At 46.8% G+C, this 24,107-nt stretch overlaps 1 protein-coding gene across 1 annotated transcript in view; it reads right to left on the reverse strand.

The window, feature by feature from the left end:
- Positions 1-24,107, reverse strand: part of TENM4 (teneurin transmembrane protein 4) — a 954,015-nt gene that overhangs the window by 692,564 nt on the left and 237,344 nt on the right. Inside the window, exon 3 of the mRNA XM_029602209.1 lies at positions 12,165-12,380. Coding sequence (XP_029458069.1) covers positions 12,165-12,380 — 216 coding nt within the window. The remainder of the gene's footprint in view (positions 1-12,164; positions 12,381-24,107) is intronic.

The following is a 24,107-nucleotide window of genomic DNA, read 5'->3' on the forward strand; positions in this document are numbered from 1 at the left end:
CTTTTGTATGTACTATAATCACTGTTTTATTATTTTCAATCTGTAAAAATCAGCAAATAATATTTTGCATAAAAAACTGCAGAAAGATGTTGGCTGTAACTTTGTACCACGTATTCCAGAGTTGCTTACCTGTAACAGGTGTTCTCCTAGGACAGCAGGATGTTAATCCTCAAATATGGGCGACATCATCAAATGGAGCCCGGCATGGAAAATTTCTGTCAAAGTTTCTAGAACTTTGACACACTGAGCATGCCCAGCTTGCCACTATCCGCGCGGCCACATGGCAGAGAATTACAAAAATAAAATAACAAACTTAAAGAAAACCCAAACCACAGTGCGGCAGGCAGGTTTCATGAGGACTAACATCCTGCTGTCCTGGGAGAACACCTGTTACAGTAAGCAACTCTGCTTTCTACTAGGACAAGCAGGATGGTAGTCCTCACATATGGTTGAATACCTAGCTGCAGGTTGCTTCCGAACGGAGCGAACCAACAGACACCAAACAGGTGCCAATGGGCGCAACAAACTAGGTGCTGTTGGAAGAAAGGAAGACAGCCTGAACCTGAAAAAATAGGGCCCTAGGCGGAAGAGTTGGGTTTAGACCCGAAAATGTTTACAGGACAGACTGGCTGAAGTTATTATCCTGGTAACCGTCTCTGCCAAGCAATAGTGAGCTGCAAATGTATGGAGAGAACTCCACATTGCAGCTCTGCAGGTCTCTGCCACGGGAACTTCACGCAAGTTAGCCACCAAAGTTGCCATGACCCAGACGGAGCGAGCCTTAACATGGCCTTCAAGTTGCAACCCTGATCGCGCATAGCAGAACGAGATGCAGTCCGCTAGCCAGGCAGACAGAGTGTGCTTGGCCACAGCAACTCCAATTCTAGTTTTATCAAATGAGATGAAAAATTGTGTGGACTGTCTATGACCCATTGCTCTCTCCAGGTAGAATGCCAGGGCTCTCTTTCAATGCAAAGTAAGCAAGGCCTGCTCGCCTGGATGTGAATGAGGACTCGGGAAGAAGGTAGGCAGGACCACAGACTGGTTCAGATAGAAGTCGGACACTACCTTAGGCAAGAACTTAGGGTGAGTATGGAGAACCACCCTATCGTGAAAGAACTTCATATAAGGTGGGTACATCACCAATGCCTGAAGTTTGCTGACTCATCGCGCAGAGGTGATTGCAAGCAAGAAGATGACCTTCCAGGTCAGATATTTCAGGTCACATGTGCGCATAGGCTCAAAAGGGTCCTTCATGAGGTGAGCCAAGACCACATTAAGGTCCTAGGACACAGGCAGAGGGCACATGCAGACCATGCATGAATCGCCCAACCAGTGGATGCATTGAGATGGGCGTACCATTTACCCTGTGATGATATGCCCCAATGGCGTTAAGATGCACTCTGACCGAATTGGTTTTTAAACCAGCTTCCAACAGGTGCAACAGATAGTCCAAGAACTTTGGGGTGGAGCAAGTAAACGGATCCAACTGATTCTGCTCACATCAGACAGTAAACCTCTTCCACTTCAAGCTGTATGACTTTCTAGTCGAAGGCTTTCTGGAGGCAACCAGAACCTGGAAGACACTCAGACTGAGGCTGTAAAGACTAGCCTTTCAACATCCAGGCTGTCAGAGATAACATCCTGAGGTTGGGATGATGCATCCTTCCCTGATCCTGCATGACCAGGGTCGGGGAGGTGCCCACACTGATCGGGTTCCGGACTGAGAGGTCCTGCAGGAGTGGGAAACAAACCAGACGTGGCCAACAGGGGGCTATGAGGATCATGGTTCCCCCATCCTGCCGAAGCTTCAGGAGCATCTTCAGCTCCAGTGGAAGTGGAGGATATACATAGAGATGTCCCGTGCCCCAATGGCAGGAAAAGGCATCCGACGCTGGTTTGCCGTCCTCTAGGTAGAGGGAGCAAAAGGACTCCACCTTGCTGTTGCAGGAGGAGGCAAACAGATCCATGTCCAGGTTTCCCCACAGACTGAAAATCATGTTCGCCACCGTTGGGTCCAGAGACACTCGTGGGGCCGAAAAGCCCGACTAAGCTGGTCTGCCACTACATTCTCCATCCCCGCTAGGTACACTGCTCGAAATAATGATCTGAGATCGGGCCCAGGACAAAATCTGAATTGCCTCCTGGTCCAGGAGGAACAATTCTGTTCCTCCCTGCTTGTTGATATACCACATCGCTACCAGATTGTCGGTCTGGATGAGAAAAGATTTGGGCAACAAGCAGTCCCAGAAGGCCCAAAGGCTGTAACGGATTGCTTGGAGCTCCAGGAAGGTGATCTGGTGCTGAGCCTCCTGAGCCAATCACAGGCCCTGGGTGCGGAGCCCTTCCACGTGAGCATCCCACCCCAACATGGATGCATCGGTGGTGAGGTGGTGAGGAGAACCTTGAAGGAGGGGGACTGCTCCAGATTGGTTAGGAAATCTGGAGCAGAGGAGTGACACATACATGCACATTGAAGTCCTGGGAAACCTGCCACCACTGGGACCGAAGGGTCCACTGTGCCCTGCGCAGGTGTAAGCGGGAAAAGGGAGTGACATGGACCGTAGCTGAGCATAAGACAGGCAGTAACCCATGAACGTGGCGGAGCATAATACAGGCAGTAATCCATGGGCTCTGATGCACCAACCTTGCCAAGTCCACCAAGGTGAGCGCTCGGTCGCGAGGGAGATAGGCTTTGCCGGTCACCGTGTTCAGGTAGGCACCGATAAAATCCGGGCGCAGGAACAGAGTCAGATGGGATTTCGGGTAGTTGATGACGAACCCAAGAGACTCCAAAACCTAAATAGTTAAGCGCAGAGATCAAAGTGCTCCCTTTTGAGAGTTGCTCTTGATGAGCCAGTCGTCTAAGTAAGGGAACACCTACGCCCCTAGATGGTGCAGGTGCATTGCTATAGGTGCTAGGCATTTGGTGAAGATGGGTGGCAATGAGGCGAGGCCAAACGGCAGCACCCTGTATTGAAAATGCCTGGAGCCTACCAGGAAGCGGAGATATCTCCAGTGACAACGGGCGATCTCGATGTGCGCGTACACGTCCTTGAGATTGAGGGAGCAAAGCCGGTCTCTTCCCTGCAAGAGCGGGATCAGAGTGCCAAGGGAGACCATCTTGAACTTCTCTCATTTGAGAAAATGATTGAGAGCCCCCAGGTCCAGAATGGGACGAAGTCCCTGGTCCTCTTGGGGATCAGAAAATATTGGGAGTAAAATCCCGTTCCTTGTTGCCGCAGAGGAACTGGCTCGACCCACATGGAATGAATGAGGGCAGAGAACCGGACAACAGGATCTCCTGATGGGGAGGTTGACCCCAAGAGGGGCACAGGGGAGCGTCCCCGGGTACACTCGCGAAGTTTAAATGATACCTTTGGCGAATGATGGATAGGACCCACTGATCCGACATGATCGCTAACCAGCGATTCAGAAAGAGGCACAGGCACCCACTGGTGGATCCGAGGGTTTGGTGACTGGACTTGTACTCCATCTCCACCCATCAAAACTCTGTAGCAGGGCTCAACTGAGGCGCTGGCTGGGATCTAGGCATCCATGGCTACTTGGAGCAGCCTCTAGAGGGCACCCACTGAGAATGCCCTCGGGAGACCGGAAGATAATATTTTCTCTGATGATAAAAAGACCATCTGGCCCCCTACCTCACCGACCGTCTGGCCAAGGAGGGGGGATTCTTGGTGCTAGCGGTGCCGTTCCTCTGGGGGTGACAGTTCCGAGAGGACATCCTCAGAGACATTGGAGGAGGTCTCGGAAGTATCGTCCTCCCACGGGTCATATGGGGCTTCCTCCTCACTGAGATCCCCAGGGGAGGTCAGAAGGGGACCTGTGCTAGCTACCTGAGGCCTGGGCCCTGGAAGCACCAGAGGTACCAATGGCACTGAGGTCCCCGAACTGGGTGTGGCATTCTAAGCGCCAGAGGCCCCGAGGACCCTGGAAGCATCGAACCTTCCTCCTCAGAGGAACTAACGATAGGTATAACCCCTGAGGGTACTGAGGAACCCCCAGGCACCAGCTGCATAGGGAGGGCACAGAGTACTACTTCAAGGCATTCCAGCAGTGGTGCTAGGATCGAGGGAGTGGGCTCCAGCATCGGTAGAGGCACCGACAGGGCCTGTGGCTCGATATCCCTGAGGGGTCAGAACACTGCCAACTGAATCCCTACAATCCAGCTCCTCCTCGAAGGTTGCCGTGACAGGGAAGATGAAGAAGGAGCAGGCACCAGCGGATTGCCCTCAAAATGAGGGGACTGTTGCCCGGCACCGACATGGGAATCGGTGGGGAGCGCCTTGGACTCCCAAGTTCAACCGAGGGTGAAGCCTGGTCTCCACAGGGCCACTTTGGGGGCAGCACTGCCGATATCGGCGCTGTCCCGGAACTGGAGCCATGCTCAGATGGCGACCGGTGATAGTGCTTCCTCGATCTCCAGTGCTCGGCCCAGTCTTTCCCTGGCGCCAAGGAGGGTGAAGAATCTGACGTCCTGGAACTGGAGGACACCAACAGTGGTCGATCTCCAGCGCCCCTCTCCAGAGGAGGAGCCTGAGTGAGGGTGGACTCAGAGGATTTGGTGTCCATGGGTTCCCTTCGACTTCGCAGCACTGACATGCCAGACGCTGGCCCCAACTTCTTGGGGCCAAAAAGTTTCTCCATTCTATCTAAACATCCAGACGATCCTTGGAAGTTATTTGGTCGCAAAAACATCAGACATGGTCTGGGGCCACTGGGGGCATCGCCGGAAACCGGAGGAGACTATGCCTCGAGCCAAAGAGTGGACGGTGCAGGGTGGACACCAACAGCCAAAAACTCCCAAAACCAACCGCAAAGAAGGTAAAACATACCACGGCGCCCCACTGACTAAGGGGGTACCAGGAAGGGGGACCCCATGCAAAGCGCTGAAAAATTCGCAAGGAAACTGACGAAGAACTCTGAAGACAAAGCAGAGCTCCACCACCACGAGGCAACTGAAGGGGGACCCCGCGTGGCTGCGCGGATAGTGGCATTCTGGACATGCTCAGTGTGCCAGTCAAAACTCTACAGATTTTGACAGACGTTTTGCATGCTGGGCTCCATCTGATGATATCACCCATCTGTGAGGACTAACATCCTGCCTGACCTAGGAGAATATCGCTTACAATGATATTGAACAGAACCGGCCCTTAGAAATGATCCCCGATACACTTTATTAATCATCTTTCTCTCTTCAAGAGTGACTTCCATTTACCACAACTTTCTGTCGTCCATCAGTTGACTGATTTCTAATTTAGTCCACCACCTTGGATCCCACTCCCAGGCTACTCATTTTATTCATGAACCTCCTATATGAGATAGTACAAAAAGCTTTGCTGAAATCCAATACATATAGCTAAGTGGACTAAAATGGCAACCACAGCACTATTTTATTTAAGGGCATCACATAAGTGCTGAAACTAATCACTTTTCTCCAATTTTGTTCCTGTAATGTGATGTCTTTCTGAAAAAAGATATGTTCTCTAGAACTATCACTCCAAACTGCTGTTAATTTATAGCAGACATCATTGCAAATCTCAGAAAGCAGAACAGTACAGTTAATTTTTTTTTAAATAGGTTTTACGTTAAAAGCAAGCATGCTGTCTTGAGAGCCAAAAATAAAATAGTCCATGTTATCTAGAAACACAGAGAAGTTTGCTACTCCTGCAGTCCACCCTCTTCTCTCTAACCTTGCAATAAGATTTTGCCCGAGAAGATTCATGAAGTGGTTGTCGGATATCTCCGGTGCGACAATTTGAATTTAGACAGAAACTAAAGCTCTACCACTGTAGACACAGTGCAGTAATTTTATTATGCCACACTTACGGGGCTTTTGCACCAACAGTGAAACCCCACGGGTGCTAACGTTAGATGGACCCTTCTTGAGCTAGAGTTTACACAGCTGCGGAAAGAAAGCCTAGCCAGGATCAATTAAAGAGTACATCACAAATCCTTGTTAGGTATTCTCGGGCAGTTCTGTTAAAAAACAGCTCCTACCCACAGAAGACAATCAGAGCTCTAACTGTATTATAACTCAGCCTTTACCAAAATAAGCTTTTCACTAATTTTCACCATTTAAATGGCATAAAGGGCTGCCTTTGTCATCGCAAGACTAATCCGGCTAAGCCCCATAGAAACAAAACTTAAAGGACCTCAAGCAATTAATCCATTTAAAGAGGTTAGAGGGGCCTTGGTCTTGGACATGCTGGGTTTGTATGGCACGCTGCTTCTTACTCCACTAAACCTTTGTCCTGCGGGTTGTTGGAATGCACAGTAAGTCACTTGTGGTTTTCAAAAGGTCACCTTTGTTTCCCACTGACGGTTGAGGCTGGCGAAATCTCAGTGGGTCAACATGTGGCACATTTGTTACCTGCATTCTCAAATTACGGAGCCAGGGAGACCCCAAACATGCTGTCTCCGCGTGGGACATGTTTATATAACCAACCTGCAGATTTCTACATGTCAAAAATATGCCCAAGGGAATGCAAACTCTCTAAAACTAGAGTGGCAAGCAGAAAGTACTCCAGGAGCAAAGCTAAATAACCAGACAGCTGAGGATGCTGAAGTCTCACCAGTCTCCTCCTAGCACAACAACAGTACAATGCTATCAAGACCACTGTAGACTCCAAACAATGCCTTGATTGTGCATAAACTAATTAGCCAAAAAAAAAAAAAGAAAAGAGAGAGATTAAGCGCTTTAATCTTTATTTTCTCTTAAGCATATATTCAAGCAACTGTCACAGTCACTGACTTTCACCATCACAATTTACAAAAATCAATTCATCATACTTTTAAAATAAAGGCAATAGCATCCCTTTTTTTTTTTTTTTTTAAATCCCCTTTCTTCTTACGATTACGCCTATAGGCAAGAATAGCTCTCAAGGCTGCCACATAAGGGTCTGATTATTCCAAAGTGAATAATGCAAAAATTTACCACAATCTGGGATGAGTTACTCAGAGGGCTTAATGTCTGGGCTATTTATATTTCCCAGCAACCAGTCATTTGAATATGTAAACATAATATAGTAAAGACAACAAAAATACCTGTGAAACTAACTCTGCATAAAGCCAGCACATGATGGAGAAACACAGAGCTCTGCTCTCAACAGAGTTAAAGAATGGAGAATCCCTTTTCAGCCTCTCAGTTCAACAGAACCGAGAGGCGTACGTGTGTGTTGTGGTTTCTGTGTTTATTTGTGCGTGCTTCCCTCTTATGACTTTGAAATGGCTGGGTGGGACTTGGGGGGAGGGGGCGGAGCCATCTGAATTTTCTGCTTTGTAAAGTTAGCGAGTGATTTAGGTGGGTGCAGAAGGGTGGACGAAGTTTTCTCGTAAGAAAGGTGTGCGTGTCACCTACTCCTCCTTATAAGTGAGATGGAGAGACCTAGTGCTGGAGAGCATGAAACCTTTCCACGTTTTAAAGTTGGGCCCAGTAATTTAGTGGGGCACAGGAGGGGTTGCCCACCCTCGGGTGCATCTTTCAATAAAAGAAATGCATGGAGGGTTGAACCTAGGCTAATCTAATCTAGGATGTCGCACCTTGTCTACTTGTTTGAAAATATGAACTCCGTGTTCAACACTTTTCAATAACTTGACAGCAAGGGGGCTGTCCTGGTGATCCTGTGACAGTGCTCCCATACTGCCCACTGGGAGAACCTGGATCCTGCGATTCGGGCCAGTAGGGACCAGAAGCAATGGCAAGGCAGCAGTCACAGCCTCTAGGAACGCAGGAGTCCCAGGCATTACACAACAGTGACCTCTGCTGGCCAGGCTCGGGGGGTGCGTGTGTCCCTATGGAAACCGTGCTCTGTGAGTCTTGGTAAAGAAATGGTTACTGGGTGGGCTATGAAGAGAGAAGTATGTAAAAATGAAGAGGTGTGGAAAAGGGAAGAGAAACGTGTGATTAAAAGAAAAAGTAATACATTTTCCAACATAACTAATAAACTGCTCTAGTCTGCAATGAGTACGCTTCATTTTCAGTTTTTAGAGCGGTACTGGCTTTTGTTGTATTGATTTTCCTCTGGACTCTCAATACATCTGCGCCAGGAAAGTTTTGTCATTAACTGCAAAAGAGTAAATCTGAACAATTTAAAAATACAGCCCAATCATATCATGGATCCCCTGTTTTCTAAAGGATGCATAACAAATGCATAAGTAAGCGACCAGCCTGTGCATTAATCTCAGCTGCTTACAGGCTGTTACTTCCTTTTCATGCTCCCCCACCCCATCCCTCTTTTTTCTCATACTTTTCAAACCTCTCTGGCGATGGGCTTGGGTGACTCATTCTCTCGCTGGCTGAGTGCTGAAGAGGAATTTCCCTCTGAGACTAAGACAACCCCCCCCCCCCTCCCCATGTGCTAGCCGAGTCTGCTAGAGTGACTTGTGAACGAATTTCCTTCCCAGTTGGCGCTCGAGAGCATCATCTCTGCGACACATCCAAGCTTTCTGTTGGCTCCTTGTGGATAGGAAACTCTCGCTGGAGTTTCCTGTGCCTGCTCCGTGCAGCACTGCAGCTGAGTGAAGGGGTTGGCCCTAGCGTGCAGTTCTGTTGTGGGGGGGTGGGGGGGGGGGGAGGAGGTGAGCGGATGGGGGTTATGCGAGCTTTTTTGGACTCAGAAAACTCTTCCCTTATCAAAAAGATAACTGCACGTGGCGTGGCCAGGGGCGGTTCTTATAATGAGGCAGGGTGAGGCGGCCGCTTCAGGCGGCAGAATTCTGAGGCGGCAAAAAAATGACCCTCTCTCAGAACGCGGCTTTGGTGTCTGCCTCACACCTCCCGCCCCTGACGCGGCTGCCTCACACCCGTACCTGGGAACTCTCCGGATCTGGCCCGGAATTCTGAACGAATCGTCTGGTCTATGGGCCAACCCCGAAAACTCCGGGCGCCCTGCCGCAGAAAGCCGGAAGAGAAAGGGCCTGGAGCAGCGCACGCCCGAAGAAGGAAGAGCATCAGCGCCCGTGCCCCCGGAAGGAAACGTGAAGCCCGGTTCTGCGCGGCAAGAAAGACGAGGAGGAGCGTGGCCCTCCTCCGTGGGAAACCGAAGGCACAGGAAGAGGAGCAATAGCGTTGGGCCGCAGGCCGAAAATAAAACAGGGGGGCAGAGCAGGCCGACGCTACTGCAGGAGGAGGAGGAGGAGGAGAAGGAAGTGGAGCGCACGTCCCGCGGCCCTGGGGAAAGAAGAGGCTCCTGTGGCTAATGAGAATCGAGGTGAGAAGAGACAATGAGAGTGCATGTGTGTATGGAAGAGGGAGAGAAGTGAATGAGTGTATGTGTGTGTTTGCATGTATGGGTGTGTGTGGAAAATGGAGAGAGGGGGGCACCTTCTCATCCCTTGCCTCAGGCAGCAGATTGCCTTGAGCCGCCCCTGGGCGTGGCTAAAAAAAAAAAAAAAAAAGCACTCAAGCTGGCCAACTGCGCGTGCATTGCTCTGCTTTCTTCCAAAAACTGAGCCCCCTACAGCAGTTACACACCCCCTTGGGTAAGAAACTCCTGCGAGCACCTCCAGTGTGAATGCATCTGTTTTGGCTTCCTAGAGCTGTTCGCTTAAAGATCATCATCTTCCTTCATCAGGATCCCAGCAATGAAAGAAAACGGCATTTTAATTAGTCGCGTATGGAGCAATGTCCAAACTGCCCTCTCTGCTGTCAAATCCACAGGTGCATTTTACACTCAGTCTCTCCACCAATTTCCAAAGTGAAAGTTCCCACGTGCTTTCCCTATGGAAATGGCTGTGGGTACCAAATAGATTTTCCACAGAAAATAGCAATGCAGAGATTTGAGAATGGAATTCGCCTGCATTATGTTCCTCCCCCTATCTAAATGCAGCCCCCCAAGAAAGCCGCCTCCTAACATGGCTAAAAGTAGGTGCACTGTGGTACCCCCTGCGTGCATTTATCCAGGTAAAGCGGGGGGTAATGGGGAGAGGGGGAAATCTTCAGACGGTACCTACCCAGGTAAATAACTTTTGAAAACTGTTTTCTAAATGTTTCGAAAACTTTTATTCATCCCAAACCATTTTTAAATAAAGATTGATGGACTCCCATTCAATTTTCTAGAACATTAAAAAAAAACAAAACCCCAGTAAAGAACTCCCCCACCTCCACCCTATCTACATCTCACTCACTCCATCAGCTGTAATGGATTATCGCGGTTCATGAAGACTTGCCTTTATCAGACCCTCCCTATTATGTTTATTTTGTCTGCAATTATTGTAAATTGGTTTGAAAGGTACAATTGTTCTTGTCTCTAATAAAAACTTTAATTAAAAAAAAAAATAAAAATGCCATGAACGAGTTAGCAGAAACAAGAGCTCAAATAGCCTTCCTTTTAATTCAGCACCACCAGCAGGGTCCAGGAAAAAATGCTTTGACCGTCTTTGAGCTATGAAAACGGCGGAGACAGCTGCAAGAGTCTCTAAACCTCGGTCTCACCTTCTCTGGCAGAGCCCTGCTAATGATTGTCACCATAACTCACCTCTGTCTGCATCCTCCCCTCCCGCCCATCCCCCCATGATAGCCTCTGCTTTACATGCATTACTTCCAAGTGCCCCGAGGTTAAGGCTCCCTCGTGAAATCCTATTTCCCTCCTTCTTCTTATTGTCTTTGGGATAAAAGGTTGTAAAAGCAAGCTGCATTATCTCTTTCACAAGTCATTAGACAGTACACATCCCTAAAACACATAGCTGTGAGGCACTGCTTGTCTTCCTAAATTACTGAGTGCAGGGTCTCTCCTTACTGCTCAAGCATGAGAACTACATATCCCCCCTCCCCCCCCCCCCCGGTATGTGTGAATGAACAGTACTGCGGGGCAGACAGGGTTTCCTGGCCAGCGTTATGACGCGACTTCTGCAAGGGTCTGTCCCCTTTGCTTGTGCTGGCTTACATTAAACGCAGGAATTCACGGAAGCTGAACGCCAGCACTTACGGCGACCCTTTAAAGCAAGCGCAAAGCGGCGCGAGAGCCCCGGGCAGGGAATATGCCAGGAAAATCACAGGGCAAAACCCGGGCCCGTCACCCAGGTTATTTCCCATTCGGCAGCACTTTTTGGACGTGGCCGATTACCATTTTCTGGTCCCTCTCTATGAAGAAATACATTTCCTGAAGCCGCCTTCTTTGTCTTGTCCCTGTGCCTTAAGTAGATTGTAAGCTCCTGGAAGCAGGGGCTGTATCAGTATGAGTATCTGTACACTGTTGCTGCCTACCTCGTGTATTAAGTAGTAAGTAAACTCTAGTAAACAAATTCTGAAACTAAAATAAAGCAAGGTGTGAAATTAAGGCTGCAAGATTATTTCAACTCCTCTTGCAAGCAGGCTTTGCGCACACCTATACCGTAGCAACAGAACTGCATAGGTGCTGGGACTAGCAATAGTCAAGAGTGTAGGTTTCCAATACACATGGGCCAAACACAGTTTTCCACAGCCCCCCTTCCCCCATAAAAGCTGTTGCCAATTGCCCTGTGGAAGTGCCCCCCACTCTTTTCATTGTCACACTGCGCGTGGCGCTATTCCCACAGCAGGTCTCTTGGGCATCCGCCCCAATCCACAAACGACATTTTTTAATGGCACCCCCGTTTCCGATCCCCCACCCCCCAAAAAATCAAAACGTTTTAAGTTATGCAAAAAAAGAAAAATAAAATAAATAAATAGAAATGGCAAAGGACTCCGCTGCTTGTTGGGCACATTAGCTGAAAAACTGAAATATTAATCATGGGAAATTAAACATGCCTGACATTTACATTGCAGTCGTGCTCAAATCCGATGTTTTTTTTTCTATTTATAAAAAGTTCATTTAAAGAAGTAAAACAACAACATAAAGATGCATATTTTAGAGCCAAGGTATTACAAAAAGAAAAAAAAAAAAGAAAGAGAAAACCTGGGATGAACCTGATGCTCAGGCAGAATAAAAGTTACAGAAACGTGGTTGAAAGCTCTTGCTCGTCAGTTTGAGATGGGAAAGGAGGAGGAGAGGGAGCAAGGGTGGAAAATCCCCACAGAACTCAAACAATCATAATAAAATAATTTGGAAAAAAATACAAACCCATGACGGAATGTAAAGAGGACGGGTGGGAAGGAGGGTGCAGAGGGGAGGGCAGGCGGGGCGCGCAAGCAGAGTTTAGGGCGGCAAGCCCCGGTCACTCACCGTTGGCGGGCGCGCAGGGGTCCCCGGAGCCGCCGCGAGCTGGCAGCGAAGCGGGCGCAAACTCCCCCTCCGAGTCCGAGTCCGAGTCCCGCTCCGGCCGGGCCACGCCGTCGCCTAGCAACCCCCTCGGGCTCTCATTGGCTGCCGGGAGAGGGGGCGGGGAAAGGGACCGCTCGGTGGGGCTGGAGGAGGCGGATGAGCAATGCAAAGGAGGACCTGCGAACCACAAGCACACAACACGCACAAAATATGTAGAGAACACACAGAAACAGCAAGAATAATAATAATAATAATTAATACACGGGGGGGGGGGGGGGGAGAGATGGAGACGTTCATACAGACGGGGGGGGGGGGGGGGGGGGCGCCGGATTTGATACACTGCACCTTCTTTCATTGGGACTGTGGGAATGAAAAAAGTGTAAGGCAGGTGGGAGAAAATCACAGCCAAACAGGCAGAAATCCCAAAATGCAAAGAAAACTGTCTGAAAAGGTGCAGAATTTGCACCATTTTATTTTTGGCATTTATAGACCGCCTTATTGGAAAAGATAAAGACTTTTCGAAACGGTTTCCAACAAGTTGTTAAAAATCTCGCATAAGTTTTCACTCCTCTCCTACAGCAGCGACACCGACGGCCGCGGTTTGCAGCCGATCCCCGGCTTTTCCATTACCGTAACAATTTGGGTTTTAATGGAACAAAAATGCGTATTTATAATGTCTCCTGGAACAGGTAGTGGGAAACCTAACGAATTCATCCTAGTCAGATCAGAGCTTTTAAAAGGAAGTGCAGTGCAGCATTTAAAACAAACAACAACAAACAAACAAAAAAATCCAAAACAGAACAGAGACACACACACAAAAAAACATTAAACACATTAGAATTCAAGGTCATACATTCTGATGATGAATTTAAACAAAATCTCGAAAACACTGACAATGTTGTAAACTATCCGCAATGTAAAAAAGGCTGATTTAAAAAAAACAAAACAAAACAAACATATGGAGATGTAAAAGCTTTGATATACGGTAAGTACACATTTTTCTTGAAAGAATCCCCAGTTGTCTGCGGTTCCTAACATGTAAATGAAAATGAAAACCACCGTGGCCTCTATTCTGCAAAATTCTCCGAGCCAGCAAATAGCGGGGTTTAGGATTTGGGCTTCCACAGGCAGAATTAGAGAGTGGGTGGGGTAGAAGATTTTGGAAATCAGATAGTGGGTGTCGTCCCTCTATCCCTAGCCCTCTGCAGAGTGTCATAGCAGCACCCCTTTGAAGTGGACTCCTTGGCACAGTGGCATGTCTTTTTGGCGCTTTCAAAATTTGGCGCCCTAGGCAACTGCCTGTGTGGCCTATTCCTAAATCCATGTTTGACTTGAATATCTACAGAAATTGGCCCATGTCTTTTTTTTGGGGGGGAGGGGGGGGGGGAGGGGAGTTCCTCCTCTCCTGCTGGGAAGAGGAGAGATAATCTACTCGATTTATATTCCTGTGCATAATTTTTCGCATACCTCCAGATTTTGCAGAACAGAAACCAAAGGGGAAATTCTTTTCCCGGGGCATTTTCTCCAAAAGGTTTTATTTTGCGCATACCTTGACAGGGATAAAGCTCGTTCATAAGCCAGGGTATGTCGGGAATGATCCCAATCTCTCAAATTTACTGCTAGTGTTCTTCTTTGTATATTTGCATGGTGGCCAGGAGTGCTTTCGTCTGGAGTTCATAGAGTGTAATATTTATCAAGGTATGCTTGGACATTCTTCTTTATCAGGCCAGTGGCACTCGATGTGATTGGGACTATTTCTCTAGCTTTCTGTCACATTTTCTTGGTCTCTGATTGCATCTCTTCGTACTTAAGGAACTTTGTTTGCCCATAGTCAATGGGTCCCTTTATCAGCAATGCCATTCTTGTGATTTTCTCCTTTCCACCGTACTTGGTTTTCTAGCATCGATCTTCCTGTTGGTGGGAATAGGAATGCCCCGGGTGATCACACCTTCATTATTCTCTTCTATTCTGTTAGGGTGGTGCTCCCAGTGTTTGTTTGGCACATTAATGTTAACGATGCTTGACCAGTTTCCAATGAATAATCCATGCTACCTTGTTATGCCTTCCGACATCAGCATGGCACATCCAGCGATGAACAGGGTAAGCGTTTCCAGTTCTGTTCCGCAGATTCTCCATTTGTCTGTTTTACCAGTCTTTTTCTACGCTGGCCGTGAACCGTTTTGTCCGTAGTCCACTATCCTGTCCTGCAATTATCATTCCATCCTTCTTAACCACTGCTGTGTCAAATCTTGATCCACGAGGGGGCTTCTGAAGTAGCTCTCTTCTCCCATGGCGTGGCATCCTCTGATACTACAGTACAAGACTTGCCTAAAGGAGGAGGCATCCAGTTGGAGTAAAAGATGGGGGTCTTATCCTCTTACCTTTTTTTTTTAAGATATATATTTTTATTAAACACAGCAGAGATTCAAATACTTTTTAGTGAAAATGTTCAATGGAGAACTTCCAAGAATTTAATAGCACTAACTTAAAACTATGCCATTTGTCACATATTACTTCAGCAATCCACTTACCTCGGAAATGGACTCCCCCATACCCACAAGCAACCACCGTTTCCCCATATGCACAGTAATGGAGTCCTATAGCATATGCCTTATCTTTCTAGCAGCAGTGCTGGAATCTCTGGGTGCTGTGTGTGTGTGTGCAACATTTTTTGCACAGGTGAGAATCCACCTACTATCATCTGAGTCTCCAGGTGAGCCAGATCTCCAGAGATTAACATCTAAAGCGGATCTGCATGGCTTCTCCATCAAGATCAAGAATCAGCCCGGCTGCTGCCACTTACTTCCACTGTAATCTTAGCAATAATTAACTGTGCCCGAACTTTCTAATAACTACAAGGGTGTGATGTGAGCATGGATCACAGATTGTGACAGAAATCGCCAGCTCAGCTGTCTGGTTTTAGTAAAGAATTGAGGTGATCTAGAAATAAAAACATAACTGAGAAAAAAAAAACAACAAATCAGGGTTTGAGAAGGTTTTTTTTTTATTTGTTTTGCTTTCTCCATTATTGTGAAGTACTGTGCAAAACTGCTACTTGAGGAAAGGTAAAAATAATTTATCAAAGGCAGGAATAGTGTCTCGGGTCACAATGTGCCTTATCTAAGAATGCTAATATACTTCCATGCACAAGGTTCTAAAAGAAATTCAATATTTATTGCAGAAATGGTGGCATTTAGATTATATTCCCCTAAAGGCTATTAAGAATTGTCAATAAAACCCTCTGAGGAAGAGCAATAGGAGTGCGAAAAAAAAAAACTTTGAGGCTGTTTTGGTGTTTGGGCTCGTCCTTTTTGGAGATTTAAAAAATTTTTCAAATGTTCTGAAAAAAAAAAAAAAAGAGGACTTTTAGGATGTTTTACCTTGGACCACAATGTGCTTTATTGTCAAAACTCTCTAGTCATCATTATTATTTTATTATATTTGATTATTATATATCAGTGGTAAAAATCAGAAATGTCATTCATGCGCACACACACATAGAAATGTTTCATTCCTGCATGAATATAGGGTAGAGCTTCTCTCACAAACATACAGCCTGTCTTTCTCTCTCACATACACATTCATGGACAAAGCCTCTCTCTGTCACACACAAGCATACAGCCTCTGTCTTTTTCACACATGCACCCTCTTTATGCACCCTTGCAGTCTCTAGCCCCTCTCTGACACATATGCACACATGCAGCCTTTGAACCTTTCTCTCTCACATATATTCACATGCAGCCTCTGTCTCTCGTTCTCACACACACAAATGCAACTTCTGTTTCTGACACACCCATGCAGCCCCTGACCCTCTCTCTCACACACACAGACACACACACACACACACATGCAGCTCCTGTCTTTCTTTGACATACACATCCATGAGGCCTCTGACCCTCTGTCTCTCACACACACATGGGCCAGAATACAGAGGACTACACATGAGACCGATGGTAAGCTTGGTAATCCTGTCTAGCTTGGTAATCACTTCCTCAACTTTATTTCCTAACAGGTTGCTAAACCCAGATAAAATATATCATGTCAATTGGGGCCAGAGGAACTAAAGGGTTTTTCACATTTTCTGTCTATGGGAGAAATGCTTGGCGAATCTGGCCCTTAGTGGTGGAAAATATTAATTTCACTTAATAAGCAGGAGGACTAGAGTGATCCAGTGCTTAGAAACACAAACTAGAACCTCCGAAAGCTCCTGATATTCGAGTGTTTAAATCCTGCTCTATCACGGACTCAGGGTGACCCTGAACGTCACTTTATACCCCCTGGTGCTTCACGTCACACCCCCCCCCCCCTCCAGACGTAACTGGGTAATAACCGTTCCCCCCCTTCCTGAGACTAAATCTGATAGACAAAGGTGGCTCTAGCGCATCGCTGAGGCATGAAGGTACAGCGGGATGACAGGTCCAGTTTGGACAAAACACAACATAGCCATTTAAAATTACCGCTATTATCATTGTCATCAATCACTTTGAAATATAATAGCATCAACATAAATTATCAATCTAGAAGTTATGACGACAGCAATTCAAAGTAAGCTGCTGAGGACTCAACGGCACTAAAGGCTCCACGGCAGCTGGGCATGGATCAGCTCTGGCCACTTTTGGTGGACCTGATGTCAAACGGAAGTCTGAGGAGGTGAAGCCCTCCGTCTCCACCAGCGGCAGAAGAGGGAATGCGAAAGAGTGTCGACTGATCTTTGGTCAAGGAAAGAGAATTATCAGAGAGACGCCACGACGTTATGGCGGGTGATAACCAACGACTGCTGCTGCCGCTGCTGCTGTTCACAAGAATATTTCAAGCAAATGGCTCATTTATTTCTACTCCCTCTACCGTCCTTGCATCCCCCCCCCCCCCCAAAAAAAAAAAAAATCTTTCCATTTATAAGCCTGCAGGATGAGATATGAATGCTAGTAGCACTACTCAAACAAAGGCTCCACGGCCAACGTGACTCTTAATGGTTCTTCTATCAGCTAGAATTCCAAAAATGGCAGCTCCGAAAACAAACACCATTTTAGTAACCTACAATTTGTTTGTACACTCGAGCAACCTGATCCTTAGCTCATTCTGCACTGACCTGAGGAAGGGGGCTCGACTCTAGAAGGCTAGACACGAATGTAGTGAGTGAGCCTTCAGAAAGCTTTCATCTATACAACTTGTCTTTCTCTTTTTCAGGGGGGGGGGGGGGGTAGTGGGAGGTAGGGGCGCAGCCAGCAGTTTCCTCCTTTTCCTTCTGACTTCCAGCGCCACTGGGAACGAGACCGGGCTCTGGTGCCAGGAGCTCTCATTCGCAGCTACCCAAAGATTTTTATTCCCTCTGTTTCATATCCCCTCCCAATCCCTCTTAGCTCGCTCACTGCAGTGATGTTCTTATGCTGCGGGCCATGGACCGGGGCTCGTTCCTGGGCCCTTCAAATCATGGGCCCTAAATTCAGCTGAACAACGACCAGGGCTCCCTTCCCCCCCCTCCCAAAAAAAAGGGGCCACAAAAGCTTCCTCCTCAGCGTCCCCTGCGCTGACCGGTCTGGAGAGAGGGAGACTGCGGATCGCCCACTGCACTGAAATAAAGAAAAGTTAAACGCTACTAATTACGTCTTGAATGTGTTTCCTCGAGACTCCGCCAGTTGCAGTTGTTCTGCGCGTGCCGCACCGTTGCATTCCATGAAAGTAAAGATCTCCTTCTCTGGCTGACATCATTAGACTACCAAATTGTGACTTTACTTTCATTCTCACCAGTTTTAAAGACAGAGGCAACTCAGTTTTTATAGGCAAACTAAATTCTATTTTCAGACTGAAGGTATTAAAAAAAAAAAAAACACACACACACACAATAAAAAAAGAAGTCAGATTTTGCACTGTCTAGGGTGCAAACTTAGGGCCTCACTTACAATGCATTTTTTCCCCTAGACATAGAATGGGAGAAAAACCTTAGTAAATAGGCTCTAAGTCATTAAATGTGAATAAGATGTTGGGTTTTTAACCGTATAGCTGTTCTTTAATTATAATTAGTTAGTTTATTGTTCGTTGAGCTGGAAGAGCCTGTCTTACACTTAAGCATGACTTAAAAAAGGGTCATCCGAGTTTGGGAATTTTATATATATATATATATATATATATATATATATACAGCTGCAGAGCCATAAGAATAGGCTGAGGGAGAGGCTGCAATGTTATTTTAAGCAAAAAAAAAATTGCCCCTTTGCAGTTACAATTAAATAAATAAAAAATCTACTAATGACCTGCCCTTGGACTCTTCAAAGTGAATAATGGTGGAAGCCACGGGAAAGAGGCCAAGAGTAATGGAAACAGGCAAATGCAAAAAAAGGTGAGGGAGCCCTGGGAAGGGGATAGGATGATTGTACACATTTCACTTTCCCAAGAGCTGGCGGGTAGTGCACAGACACCAGGCCACCAGTCACGGTATAGTGCTGCACAGATCTGTAGTAGTACTTTTTACCACTAGGAAGCCAGACGGCAGCGATAGACAGATCGGGTCCCTGGGAGGGGGAACGGGCTCAACGCTTTTCTCTTTGTTTCCGAAGCAGTCTGGAGCTACAGCTATCGCCTGGAATGGAGGAGCAGTCCGGTGTTTAGAGCAGCAAGCTGAAAACCAGGGAAGCCAGAGTTCAAATCCTGCTGCTGCTCCTTGTGACCCTGGGCAAGTCACTTTACCCTCCCAGCGCCTCAGGTACAAACTCAGGGGCTGATGCAGTAAGACGTGTGTTGAAAATGGGTGCTTTTAAATCGTGCCCGTTTTCCCTAACGCAGCCACATCCCCCGTGTGCCTGACGCGGTATTTAAATGAGGGGGCTGCATAAAATAAAAAGGACGCACTGGGGGAGTTTTGTTTGTCCCTAGCATTTAAATGCACTGGGCACCCACAATTGCAGTGGGCACTCGGTACGAGCATCTGATATTGCTGAGGTTGCTGAAGAGGCCCGTAGCTAAGCACCGCTTGCTAAAGGTGTCTAAACAGTGCATCCCAGAAGAATTTTATTACATTTTTCTAATCCAGCCACTATACCTTTATTTTTCAACACCGCACGCAGTAAATTTAAGCGTCACAACGATACTAAGTAGGTAGAACCACAGAGGTCTGTATTTTTAAAAATTTCTCATAAGCCCTTGACTCATGAATTGACTTTACGCCACCTCTGGGGCTGGAGTTAAATTTACTGCATTAATAAGTGTGCGTTGGGCGCCCAGCGATTTCCTGCATCGGGGAGGGGGGTGGTAATAGCTAATAACCTCATTTACATGACATTTACCTGTGAAGAGCGCTGTTTTATTTTATTGCATTTTTTGCTCTTTTTCTTCTAACTTTTATAATGATTTTTGGTTTTATATGTGAACCGTAGAGACAGAATCTTGTATTCTGTGCAACGGTATATAAAAATTGCATAAACAAATAAAAAATATTTGCCGTGCATTTGTTTGGGCGTGTGCTAATTTCCTTATTGCACTGGGTGCGTCCCAACCGCGCACCCAACCGTGTGTAAACCTGTGTGCAAGGCTGCGTGCACTTTACTGCAACGGCCCTCAGATTGTGAGCCCCTGAGAAAGGAAAAAAAGTGCTTCATGTGCTTAAGAATTGCTCACCTACCAATAAAAAGGGGCGAGCCACGTACAGAATAAATAAAGGCAGGTTTGGTTCTCTTTCCCCAGGTGTTTCTACTCCAGGGTCTCAATTATTGCCAAAAAACATTAATTAATGAACTATTTACCTATTTGAGAAAACCATGGAAGCAGATATCTTTCTGAATACATTAATTTGAGATTTATCTAATTTTCCGATTGTATTTTTCTGTCTTGTTCTCTTTGTCATCCTCTATCCGGTTTTAACATAGTTCAAACTATGTTAAAAGAACTTCTTGTATATTCCCAAAAGTAACAGTTCGAGAACTTGATAAATCTCTGCCTACAGTGACTGTGAAACAGCTCCAGGTCATAAGGAACCAGTCACACCTGCTTTTTCTGATTCCTTTGTTTTATCATTTTTCACACTGAGGGTCCTCCAGGCTTATTTGCATAATAGGAGCTGAGAAAACCAGGGCTGACTGACCTGGGCCATGAAATTGGGAGCCAGGTGGTCACTCTAACTGTACTGGAACCTCTCATTGTTTTATTTAAATAGGGAGAGCCCATTTTCTGCCCCTTGGAAAGGTAAGCCCTGACCTTTCCAAGCATTCACGAGGAGGCTTCGGCTGGCACGAGTGCCCTCAGTGTTGCAGGGATCTCACTAGACCTTGAGAAGTCAGCATACCAAGCCCCACTGCGAGGGGTACTGCGAGAGTATAAATGCCCCATGCGAAGGGGAGAGGGCAGAAGCAGGGAATATAAGAACTGGAGTCCTGCTGGTGTTTGGGGGGCATCTGTTCACAGAGTGGCACTGTGGGGCCAGTAGTGCCTCAGACAAGTTGAGGGGGAAGGATTCTAGGAAGGAGATTTCCCTGCAAGCCTGGGAAAGTCTGCCAGCCTTAAAGCTTGGGAGTCCCGAGGAGGAATAGATCCCCTGAGAGCCGGAGACATCCCAGGCTGCTGGGAGGTGACAGAGGAGAGGCAGCCTGCCTGGGAAAGTTCACCAGAGTCAAAGATTGATGAGCTCCAATCAGCCTGAGGCAGCAGAGGGAGAAAGAATGAGACAAAGAAAAGAAAGCCATTTACCCACCAAGGTACTGGGGATGGACCAGGGTGGAAGGGGAACCTGCCCCGTGGGGAAGAGATATGAGAGGTGAAAAGAGACTGGGTGTAGACAGCTGTGATTTATGGCACTTGTACTGCAGTGAGGCACGGTCTGGTAATGTACTGTTCTTAGAGTTTTGGTTCCTGCCATCAGTTCGGTACAGATTTTTATGCTTTCAACAACAGCACGAGCCTGAGGAGTGGTCACTGTGAGAGTGCTTGCAGCTGGTGTGCAGAAAGGCCCCAGAGAGGTAAAAGAAAATACTTTGCTTTTTCCCCGTCCTGTGCGGAAAGTGAACTCCAGGAGGTCGTGGGGGCCTTGCGTGTTCCGTGGCCCTCCCCATGTGGCCCAGGACCAGAACGGGACATGGGCTATCTGATTATTAGTGTGACCCCCCCCCCCCCCCGTCTGGGTTCACTAGAAAGGCGCTATTCAGTGAGATCTAGACTTTTCCAGTGGTGGGAGGCTCAGGGAGGTGCGCATCTAGGGTTGAGTGATAGTGGGTGTCTTCCTCCAAAGGGGATGGGTCTTGGGAGAATTATAAAAGCGCTTCCCATGAGGCACAGGAGGGAGAGAAGAGAAGCGAAGCAGGAGTTCAGTAGGTGATATCATGATGGGAGGGGTTTCGGCAGGCTGCCTACGAAGAGAGCGCGGTTTTTGAGAGAAGAAGATTCCTGGTTTGCTGGAGGAGCAAAGGGAGCTCCCTTCAGTACAAACTGGAGAGCCACCTTTGGGGATAAGGACCCTCAGAGCAAAGGGACAACGTCCTGTCCTGGGGAAACCCACAGCTTGAGAGTGATAAAGGTGACTGTCCTCAGTGGGGATGAAAGGAAGGAAAATCCTCAATGAAGACTTGAGAGGGAAGTGTCGTCTGTTTGGACTGTACTCAAGTGATTCCTGGTCGAAGGGGAGGGAGGTTGTTGCAACCGTCGCGGCCTGACGGCTTCACGCCGCCTCCCTTTTTTTTTTCTGCAGCGACTCCTGCTCCCTGTGGATGTCTGGCTGCTGCGGCGTCTGCCCGCTGTCCTCTCCGGCGTCCCCGGACCGGCTTGGGCGCTGCCTCCTGCCATGCTCCTCAGGTACCTTAGGGCGCGCGCGCCGCACGGCCCTCACTCTTATTTCCTCTATGGCGCGAACCTCAGGGGTGTCCCCCTGTGACGACGTCACGCTGCCCGGATATTTAAGCATGTTGTTTATTGCTAGCCGTTGAGTTAACATGGGATTTCCTACGGATGGGATTCACTCTCCGTACCCAGCTAGGCAGTAATGCCTAGGAAAAGGAAAGACTGGACAAAATGGTCAGACAGATGATGAAATGCTAAAAGAAATCAGGGAAGCTAACCAATTTGGCAGAGCAATAATAATGGGAGATTTCAATTACCCCAATATTGACTGGGTAAATGTGACATCAGGACTTGCTAGAGACATAAAGTTCCTGGATGTAATAAATGATTGCTTCATAGAGCAATTGGTTCAGGAACCAACAAGAGAGGGAGCTATTTTAGATGTAATTCTTAGTGGAACACAGGATTTGGTGAGAGAGGTAACGGTGGTGGGGCCACTTGGCAATAGTGATGATAACATGATCAAATTTAAACTAATAACTGGAAGGGGGACAATAAGTAAATCTGCAGCTCTAACACTAAACTTTCAAAAGGGAAACTTTGATAAAATGAGAAAAATAGTTAGAAAAAAACTGAAAGGTGCAGCTGCAAAGGTTAAAAGTGTTCAACAGGCATGGACATTGTTTAAAAATACAATCCTAGAGGCGCAGTCCATATGTATTCCACGCATTAAGAAAGGTGGAAGAAAGGCAAAACGATTAACGCCATGGTTAAAAGGTGAGGTGAAAGAGGCTATTTTAGCCAAAAAAACATCCTTCAAAAATTGGAAGAAGGATCCATCTGAAGAAAATAGGATAAAACATAAGCATTGTCAAGTTAAGTGTAAAACATTTATAAGACAGGCGAAGAGAGAATTTGAAATGAAGTTGGCCATAGAGGCAAAAACTCATAATAAAAACTTTTTAAAATATATCCGAAGCAAGAAACCTGTGAGGGAGTCGGTTGGACCATTAGATGACCAAGGGGTTAAAGAGGCTCTTAGGGAAGATAAGGCCATTGCAGAAAGACTAAATTAATTCTTTGCTTCCATGTTTATTCATGAGGATGTCAGGGAGATACCAGTTCCGGAGATGGTTTTCAAGGGTGATGTGTCAGACGAACTGAACCAAATCACTGTGAATCTGGAAGATGCAATAGGCCAGATTGACAAACTAAAGAGTAGCAAATCACCTGGACCAGATGGTATGCATCCTAGGGTACTGAAGGAACTCAAAAATGAAATTTCTGATCTATTAGTTAAAATTTGTAACCTATCATTAAAATCATCCATAAGAACATAAGAAATTGCCATGCTGGGTCAGACCAAGGGTCCATCAAGCCCAGCATCCTGTTTCCAACAGAGGCCAAACCAGGCCACAAGAACCTGGCAATTACCCAAACACCTAGAAGATCCCATGCTACTGATGCAATTAATAGCAGTGACTATTCCCTAAGTAAACTTGATTAATAGCAGTTAATGGACTTCTCTTCCAAGAACTTATCCAAACCTTTTTTGAACCCAGCTACACTAACTGCACTAACCACATCCTCTGGCAACAAATTCCAGAGATTTATTGTGCGTTGAGTGAAAAAGAATTTTCTCCGATTAGTCTTAAATGTGCTACTTGCTAACTTCATGGAATGCCCCCTAGTCCTTCTATTATTCGAAAGTGTAAATAACCGAGTCACATCTACTCGTTCAAGACCTCTCATGATCTTAAAGACCTCTATGATATCCCCCCTCAGCCGTCTCTTCTCCAAGCTGAACAGCCCTAACCTCTTCAGCCTTTCCTCATAGGGGAGCTGTTCCATCCCCTTTATCATTTTGGTTGCCCTTCTCTGTACCTTCTCCATTGCAACTATATCTTTTTTGAGATACGGCGACCAGAATTGTACACAGTATTCAAGGTGTGGTCTCACCATGGAGCGATATAGAGGCATTATGACATTTTCCGTTTTATTAACCATTCCCTTCCTAATAATTCCTAACATTTTATTTGCTTTTTTGACTGCTGCAGCACACTGAGCTGACGATTTCAATGTATTATCTACTATGACGCCTAGATCTCTTTCTTGGGTGGTAGCTCCTAATATGGAACCTAACAT

This window comes from Rhinatrema bivittatum, chromosome 5 (genome assembly GCF_901001135.1).
Source record: "Rhinatrema bivittatum chromosome 5, aRhiBiv1.1, whole genome shotgun sequence".
In the NCBI taxonomy this organism is placed as follows: domain Eukaryota; kingdom Metazoa; phylum Chordata; class Amphibia; order Gymnophiona; family Rhinatrematidae; genus Rhinatrema; species Rhinatrema bivittatum.